The 8,932-nt window shown below is 48.7% G+C and overlaps 1 protein-coding gene across 1 annotated transcript in view; it reads left to right on the forward strand.

Moving 5' to 3' along the window:
- VAV1 (vav guanine nucleotide exchange factor 1) overlaps positions 1-7,323 on the forward strand; it is a 62,766-nt gene extending 55,443 nt beyond the window's left edge. The window contains exons 25-28 of the mRNA XM_006764329.2: positions 2,212-2,299; positions 3,563-3,677; positions 4,950-5,101; positions 7,016-7,323. Coding sequence (XP_006764392.1) covers positions 2,212-2,299; positions 3,563-3,677; positions 4,950-5,101; positions 7,016-7,069 — 409 coding nt within the window. The 3' untranslated portion in view covers positions 7,070-7,323. The remainder of the gene's footprint in view (positions 1-2,211; positions 2,300-3,562; positions 3,678-4,949; positions 5,102-7,015) is intronic.
- The last annotated feature ends 1,609 nt before the right edge of the window (positions 7,324-8,932 follow it).

Consider the following 8,932-nt stretch of genomic DNA (forward strand, 5'->3'; position numbering starts at 1 on the left):
ACATTTATATGGCAAATTACAGGGGTAGAAAAAGTAATTCCTAGAAGACATGGGCTTAGGAAACAAGCCATAGAGGTCAAGGAACGCCCTTGGAGCTTGGAGTGAGGAAGCTGAGGGTAACGAGCCTGGGGCAGGGAGGAGACGGGAAAGAGAAAGGCACCGTGTGCTCCCGGGTGGCAGAGCGCTAATAGCCACCTTGTATTCAACCCCTGGGGTCTGAGTGCGTTTAAACAAATGTATTTCCTTTAAATGACTGATAACCCACAAGGACGAGATGTTTCCTAGGGAGGTTCCAAAAGGCACCGAGCACCCCCTAGGAAGAGGCAGAGCAAGGACGTCACCTGAACCGGAATCTCACACCCACACACCCTGTCTCTCGTGCTTCTCTGGTTGCGGAGGGCAGCTGCCCGCTCAGGGTGACTCACTTCCTCGTAGGGTTTGTAGTTGTGTCTCGATCTTAAACGGGGCCTGCCCTGTGGGAGTCCTTTGCTGCCGGGATCGCCAGAGATTTTGCATTTGTTTGTGTGGGACCCACCAGCAGGTTCATTTTCCTTTGGGTTGATTCCTTAGTTTTCTCAGACTACACAGGCAGTTCAGGTTCAAACTCCTGGTGATGGACACAAGAAAATGGAATGGTCATGGCTAAGACTCAAGAGAGAGGGGGAGGCTCTTAGGGAAGGGGGGCCTCTGCAGGTCTTGGACTCTGTTCTCAGAGCTGCTACTGAGTTGCTAACCTGTTGCTAAACTGAGCTCAAGGCTGAGTCATGAACATCCCGAAACAACTGCGGCCTGGACGCATTTAGACCGAACCTCCTCCTTGTAGTTGTCACCCCTCTCGGTTGCATATTTAAACTAACGAAGCTCTGGTAACTCGGCCAGCAGTTCTTCATTTGCAGGAAAGAAAGAATGACACTTTGGGGATTTTGCCTTGACAGACCTTGCCTTTGTTTGTTCTACTCTGGAACACAATTTTGGTTGATACCCGAAAAACCTGTGTCGCCAGGGCTGCAACTTTTTGCTTAAATGAAAGCCTTTTGCTCTTTATGTCGGTCGGAACCGCTCCTTGGTTGACACGCAGACCTTGTTGAGGGCAGGCTGAGGCTATGAATTCCCAAGGGTGGCTTTCTGTTTGGGGGCTGAGACAGACAAAGATGTTTCACATCCTGGCTACGCTGATGGGTGGCGTTTTCTAGCGCCCCCCTTCCCCCCTTTTCCTGAAGGCGAAGCTTCTTGACAGTCCGGCCTTACAGGGTATGGGCGGGTCTCAGGCCAACTCGCCACCTGGAGGGACCCCGTAACTCTTCTCCTGTCTCTGTGATCAATGAGACATAAACTTCCTGGTTTCCAAGATGAGCAAACTCCTTAGGGTCGCAGTTCATGCTTACTGCTTAGTTTACTGCTTCGTGTTTAGTTTTGTCCTCATTTCTGGCATCTGGGCATTTCCCTTTTCTTTTGAGAACTCAGCACTTTTCTCCTCGGCATTTCTAGGGGTTTTCTGTGTGGGAGGAGGTTTGGTTTTCTAGTTCTCCAAACTGGCCGAAGTGACCATATCTTCCCCGTCCTCGCTGCTCTGTGGTCTGCCATGTGGTTTAAGCTAGACACCGTAGGTCTCGTCCTATCTGCTGTGGACCAGCGATTTTCAACCTTCTTCATCATGTGGCACATAAACTAATTACCCACATTCTGTGGCACACCAAAACATACATTTTTTGGCTAATCTTACAAAAAAAAAAGTTTAATTTTGATTTATTCACACTGGATGGCTGTTGTGTTGTCATTTTTAAATTTAACAATCTGATGGAAAAGAGGTCAGTGCCCTGGCTAAAGAGTCAGGTATTGCCTGTTTTAAAAATTCTTGTGTCATACGGGTTGAAAATCACTGTTCTAGAACATTCCTTTCTTGGCAAGACCTGACTTCTGAACAACCTGTGAGTCCAGGAAGAGGACTCCTGTTATTTTAGGAAGATCTGGAGCCTTAGAGGAAGAAAGGAAGTTAGAGCAGAAAAGGCCCGAGGGAAGGAACCAGTTGGTGCAGCAGCAGGAGGCAGCTTCAGTCTTGGGCTCCAGTGGTCGCCCCCTCCCTGAAGCAGCCGAGACTGCTTTTCCCATGGTTTGGGGTACAGCCTGGGGCTGAGGCTTGGCTGAGTATGGGCCTGGGTCCCCAGCCTCAGGGCTCAATGACCATCTCGCCCACTCTCTCCCGGCTTCCAGGTACAACGTTGAGGTCAAGCACATTAAAATCATGACAGCGGAAGGACTGTACCGGATCACAGAGAAGAAGGCCTTCCGGGGGCTGGCGGTAAGGGCCGATCTTCCCCCAACTCCAGTTTTCCCAGAATGCAGGCAGGACCCTTCCTGAGGCTCCATCTCGGGATGGCCTCCCTCTTATCCATATTCACAGGGGCCCCTCCACGTGCACTTTGGATCAATTGGCCTTAAAGGCAATCCCCTCATGACCAATAGTGATGCTGGCGATGGTAATCATAGTCCTAAGTAACAGCAGTGAGCATTGACAGAGCACTTACTGAGTGTCACACAGGTTATAGACAGGCCATCAGTGAATGCCCTCAGAACGCACTCTCTGAGTTCCCGTTTCACAGATGGGTGACACTGAGATGAGCAGGGTCCCGGCAGACTTGAAGGGACAGGTTTCTGTCGGACTTGAAGATTTAGCTCTGCCTAATTGGTTTCATGATCACCCGACTGAGCATGTGCCCTGACCAGGAAATGAACCCGGAACCTTTCAGTTCATGGGACTCCGCTGCTCGACCAACTGAGCCACTCCAGCCGGGCCAGGAGCCCTTCTTACTAGAGATCTTCTTTCTCAGGGCCCACATGGGCATCTTGGGAATCTAGAACTCTAAAACGCAAACATGTCGTTTTATAGAATAGCCCTGAGTTGTTTACTTGTTATTAGCAACGGCTTGAGCATTTGTGTAATAAATGCTCCTAAGGGCAATACATCTCGGACTTGAATTCAGATCAGTCATATCTCAGAAGCCAGCACTTAGCGGCTCTATTCCACTGCCTCCCCAGAGGCTGAGCTCTGGATCCACGCTCTCCGGGCCATGGGACCCTGGCCAAGGCACTGGGCTTCTCTGTGTCTCATTTTCACCATTTATAAAACACTTGGTACCACGAACATGCTCCCCTCGGGATGATTAGGAGATTTTGACGACGTATGGTTGCACTCTGGCCAGCACATATGAGATGCTTAATTATTATTATAATTAATCACAAAAGTAAGGCTCCTGGCACCCACATGGGGGTCCGGTTTGATTTTGGTGAGGTGGTCGTTAGGCAGGTTGATTATTGTGTAAATGTGTCATGAAGCAAATTGGTTATTAGAGGAACCGGCTGTAGGCAATGTGGTCTCTCCCCCATAAAATGGCCCTGGCCCTGCAGAAATGGAAGGAGCTTCCCATCACGGGGATTATTCGAGGAGTCACTTGCCAGGGAGGCCTCCTGCTTCAGAGGAGGAGTTGGATGTGGCTCTTTCCGGGGCCGCCCCCTCAGGGGCGGGCCTGCTGGAATAGCATCTGTCCTGCTGCCCCCCTGCCAGGAGCTGGTGGAGTTTTACCAGCAGAACTCCCTGAAGGATTGCTTCAAGTCGCTGGACACCACCTTGCAATTCCCTTTCAAGGAGCCCGAGAGGAGAGCCATAAGCAAACCGACAGGTAGGATGTACCAGGCTGGGGGCCTGCAGCCCCAGCTCCCTCACATCGTGGAGAGAAGGCTGGGGGGCACCATGGACATTCCCTCCAGTGGGCGTGGGGAGGTCCTATCTGTGAATCAGGGACCCTTCCTACTCCTGCCCGCCCCTTTGCTCTGGAGTGGTTTGCATAGGTGGGTCAGGGGTTATGTCTTTATCTTGGGGAAGATGAGGACACTGGGCACCAGCAGGGTCCTCACCTCTACCTTCTAAGCCTATATTTTTGTAACAATATCAAGGATTTATTAGTACCTACAGCCTTCTCCTACAAAAAGGCGACTCCTGTAGTGCACTCTAATGTCCCTTTTCCTTTGCACCTCTTACCCACTGGATTTGTTGAAATTATCTGGAATGTTGGATATAGTTCCCTATAATTTAAAATAATTATGACATATATTTATGAATCCTTGCATAACAATTGAATTTGGCTTGTAAAAACAGAATCAAGAATTACTTAGACCCTATATTTCTTGTTTCCGATGTTTTTCTTTATTTTTTAAATTTCTTATTTTGAGTCAAATTTTGTTTTCCTGAGTCAAATTTTGTTTTCAGAAAAGTCATATGGGTTGTGTAGTGTCTGAATTTTTTTTATGTCCTAAATGATTTTTTTAAGATATTTAAAAAGTAATTATCATTAAACTATTTTATGACTGAAAAAGCAAAACAAGGTAATATGAGGACTCCAAGACAAAAATTATTTCTGTTCACATCACTAAATCGAATAAATGTTTCTGTCTGCCTGCATGTTACTAATTTGTACTGGCATAGATATGGATGTCCAATCGTATCATATTTGCAGAAATACTGCAAATTAATTACAGTGTCACTCACATTGTCCTATGAAAAGGTCTCTGTGTCTTTTACCCCCTGCTTATCTTTCTCCCATTTCCACTTTTCTGACTCTTGGTCCTTCTTAAAATAATTAATATTTAATACCTTAAAATGATTTTTTTCCACATCATTTCTCTGCTTCCTTTACTATAAATATATACAAACCATCTTAAAAATTATTATGGTATTACTTTCTAAATTTGGACGCTGATGGGGCTGCAAGGATGATTTTGGGAGCACAACTGTGTCCCCTCGGAGCACGGGGCACCCAGCACTGTACAGAGACGCATTGAAGGACCCTTCATCCTAGTGTTACCCTCTTGGGGGCATTATCCTCCCACTGCGCCTGGATGGTGGGCCGGTGTCTGCCCACGGCTTCTTACCACTTCTGCTCTCCCCTACACAGCGGGAAGCACCAAGTATTTTGGCACAGCCAAAGTCCGCTACGACTTCTGCGCCAGGGACCGATCCGAACTGAACCTCAAGGAGGGTGACATTGTCAAGATCCTTAACAAGAAGGGGCAACAAGGCTGGTGGCGAGGGGAGATCTATGGCCGGGTGAGTCAGGGCGGAGCTTGGCATCTCAGGCATTCTGGCCTCAGTGAAGCTGTACTCGAATTATGGGCTGGAGCAGCTGGGGAGTGGCTCATGGGAGGCCTTACCTGGTTAAGGGGAGCGAGGGACATAGAGGTTTCATTCATTGAGGCAACTTGCATTTACTTATTGAGCATCTACTACGTGCCAGACCTGCTGAGTGCCAGGGAGACAAAAATGAGCACAGTACAATCCCTGCCCTTGTGAAACTCATAGTCTAGTGAAGAGGACAAACCTGTAATCAAGGAGCTGCAATGCTGAATGGCCAACATTGTGATGGGGAATCGCTGGGCAGCATGAAAGCCCTAAGGGGTGCAGGTCAGGACAGCTTATAGGAGGCCAAGCTGACCACTGAGGGGTTTTTGTCTCTTGTTCACTGTAGTATCACCAGTGCCTGGCACACAGTAGGTGCTCAATAAAATATTGAGTGCATGAAGAGGCAGAGCTGGGATTAACCACTTTTTCGCCTGTCTGAATTCAGACTGTCAGGAGAGACCTCCAGGTTTCTCAAAAATGTTTGTTTCTGCCTGGTTTTATGTTTGTTTTACAAAGGCAGAGAGTCTTTATTCCATCTGTTGATGAATCCCTAACCTCTAGAGTGCTGCTTCACTTGTAATGGTTTCTCAGAAATAATTGTTGAATAAAGACAAAGAATGGGTTAGGAGCTTATGTTCTCTTGAGGGGAGACATGTGAAAAAGTGACCTTGGAATATTGCTTAGGTGAAGAGTGTAGTTAAAGACCATGACGGTAAGGTTAGTCTGCAGTAGAAGACAATTAGGGTTTGAGAGAGCCTTTGGGGGGTGTTTAGGAAGGTCTAAGCTATAAAGCATTTATCCATCCACCCTGGCATCCATCCATCATTCCATCTATGCATCCATCCATCCACCCAAACATGCACCCTTTCAATAAATATTCTTTAAGTGTATACTGTGTGCCAGGAACTATTCTAGGCTTTTGGCACTCAGTGGTGAATAAGACACAAGAATCGCTGCCTTATGGAGTTTATATTGTAGCGTGTGTGTGTGTGTGTGTGTGTGTGTGTGTGTGTTTGGTGTTTGTGGGAGAGACAGGTAACAAGTCCATAAATAATAACAAACAATCACTAGATGGAGACAAGTGCTGTGGAGAAACTACAGTGGAAAAAGGGCTGAATGTTGGGGTGAGTGGGGTTTGCAGTTTTAAACAGGAAGTCCTTACTGGTAAGGTACTGTGTGAGTAGAGAACAGTAGGAGGGGGGAGTGCTCAGCTGTGCGTGTGTCTGAGGGGTGTATTTTCTGGGGAGGGAGGTATGGCAGGTGCAAAGGACCTGAGGTTATCCATCCACCCTGGCATCCATCCATCATTCCATCTATGCATCCATCCATCCACCCAAACATGCACCCTTTCAATAAATATTCTTTAAGTGTATACTGTGTGCCAGGCACTATTCTAGGCTTTTGGCACTCAGTGGTGAATAAGACACAAGAATCGCTGCCTTATGGAGTTTATATTGTAGCGTGTGTGTGTGTGTGTGTGTGTGTGTGTGTGTGTGGTGTTTGTGGGAGAGACAGGTAACAAGTCCATAAATAATAACAAACAATCACTAGATGGAGACAAGTGCTGTGGAGAAACTACAGTGGAAAAAGGGCTGAATGTTGGGGTGAGTGGGGTTTGCAGTTTTAAACAGGAAGTCCTTACTGGTAAGGTACTGTGTGAGTAGAGAACAGTAGGAGGGGGGAGTGCTCAGCTGTGCGTGTGTCTGAGGGGTGTATTTTCTGGGGAGGGAGGTATGGCAGGTGCAAAGGCCCTGAGGTGGGAGGAAACCTGCCTGCTGAGCCGAAGAACCGCAGGAGGAATCGTGTACGGACTGCCCTGACCCCTTCCTCGTCTCTTTCCAGATTGGCTGGTTCCCCTCTAACTATGTGGAGGAGGATTATTCTGAGTACTGCTAGCTCTGGCACACCGGCAGGAGGTGAGAAGCTGCAGGCTGTGAGTCCAAGACGAGCAGGCTGCGTGGCCAGGGGCTGTGACAGGTCCCAGCGGGCGGAGAATCCGAGATGGACTACGAGGGCCTGCGTCCAGTTGACGGGGCTTCTGGGGCGATGCCCAGCCATGGTTAATTTATAACACACTGATTTCCCCTGGGGTCTCCTCGGGAAGGTGGGGCTCAAGGCAACCGCTTTGAATAAAATGATGAATGGAGGGACTGGTGTTGTTCAGGGGCCCTGCAAGGGGAAGAAGGGGAAGGGATACTGGGGTACAGACAGACCCACCCACTGAACCCTGCCTTCCAGACTTACCACCCTTCTCTGCCATTTAAAATAAGACCTGAGGGCCCTAGCCAGTTTGGCTCAGTGGATAGAGCGTCAGCCTGCGGACATAAGGGTCCCAGGTTCGATTCTGGTCAAGGGCACATGCCTGGGCTTCGTGCTCAGTCCAATGTGCAGGAGGCAGCCAATCAATGATTCCCTCTCATCATTGATGTTTCTATCTCTCTCTCCTTCTCTCTGAAATCAATAAAAATATATATATTTTAAAAAGACCTGAAGTAGGAAACAGACCCCCAGGTAGCAGAAAAGCATTTGACCCTCACAGACTCTGGATCCCAAAACATAACGCACGTTTGCTTTTTCTATAACGGAACTTGATTGCTAGTTGGAGCCCCTCTGATTCTGCCGGGAGGTCAACACTTTGTTTCAGTTGAGTCTGGGTCTCCTTAGTCAGTTCTCCCCAAGATCACATTGACATCCCAGGGGCTGTGGCCCTGGGGTGTTGGGGACCTGGGCCACTGGGACCTGGTGCTGATCGTCTGTCACCCTGCCACCTGCTGCGATGTCGTTGCTTCTGCCTCACCTGTGGTTCCTCTGTGGCTTCCACCTCCCACTCAGGCTGTCTTTCCTTGAAGGCTGGGTGGAATGACTCTACGCCTGGGTTGCCCTGGGGTGGTCATTTGCAACCCTTTTCCTTCTTCAGAGCATCCTGGTTGGGTGATACATTATATGGTCACTGTCTTCGGTTGGACTTTTCCAGAGGCAGCGCCCCGACAAGGACTGGGGGTTTTGTTTCACATACAGATGTCCAATTTTCCAGCACGATTTGTTGAAAAAGACGATGCCTTTCTCTATAGAATCGCCTTTGTACCTTGGTTGAGAATCGATTGGCCATAGATGCGTGGGTCTATTTCTGGACTGTCTATTCTGTTTCATCGATCTGTGTCTCCTCTTTCACCATTACCACTCTGTCTCGATTTCTGTGGCTTTATAGCAGGTCTTGGACTCAGATAATAAACGCCTGCGATCTCTCGGTGGGAGAATTTTTTGCCATCTGGAGTAGCTGGCCGGGAGACACAGTTCAGTTGGTGAGCCCAGCAGGTCCTGGCTCCTTGATATTTCATCGTTTGTTCCTAAGTCCTCTCCGTTTGCATTTTATCAGAGGCAGCAAGAAGAAGCCAGTGGACACTCTCAGTATTCTGCTATATCACTGAGCTCGTTACATTCATTTCTTCTTCTCCGGGTTACTGCAGGTGACAGACTTTCCGCCGGCATGTAACACGGTGCCCCTTCCTTCCCGTTCCCAGCAGCGTTTCTCTGAAGACCTCACTGACCTCCTTCTCGGAGCTCCATTGGCTTTTAGTGACCCCAAGGCCCCGGAAGGTCTCAGATGTGTGGTTGGAGCTCAGTCTCCTGTGCGGTTGTAGTCACGTGGAGCTGGAGCGGGGCAGGGGTCAGGGGGCAGCTGGGTGCTGACCCGGTCTCTCTCTCTCTCTCTCTCTCTTTCTCTCTCTCTCCCTCTCTCTCATCATGGAGTCCAGGCCC

The sequence above is a fragment of the Myotis davidii genome, unplaced genomic scaffold (genome assembly GCF_000327345.1).
Source record: "Myotis davidii unplaced genomic scaffold, ASM32734v1 scaffold921, whole genome shotgun sequence".
Taxonomy (NCBI): Eukaryota; Metazoa; Chordata; class Mammalia; order Chiroptera; family Vespertilionidae; genus Myotis; species Myotis davidii.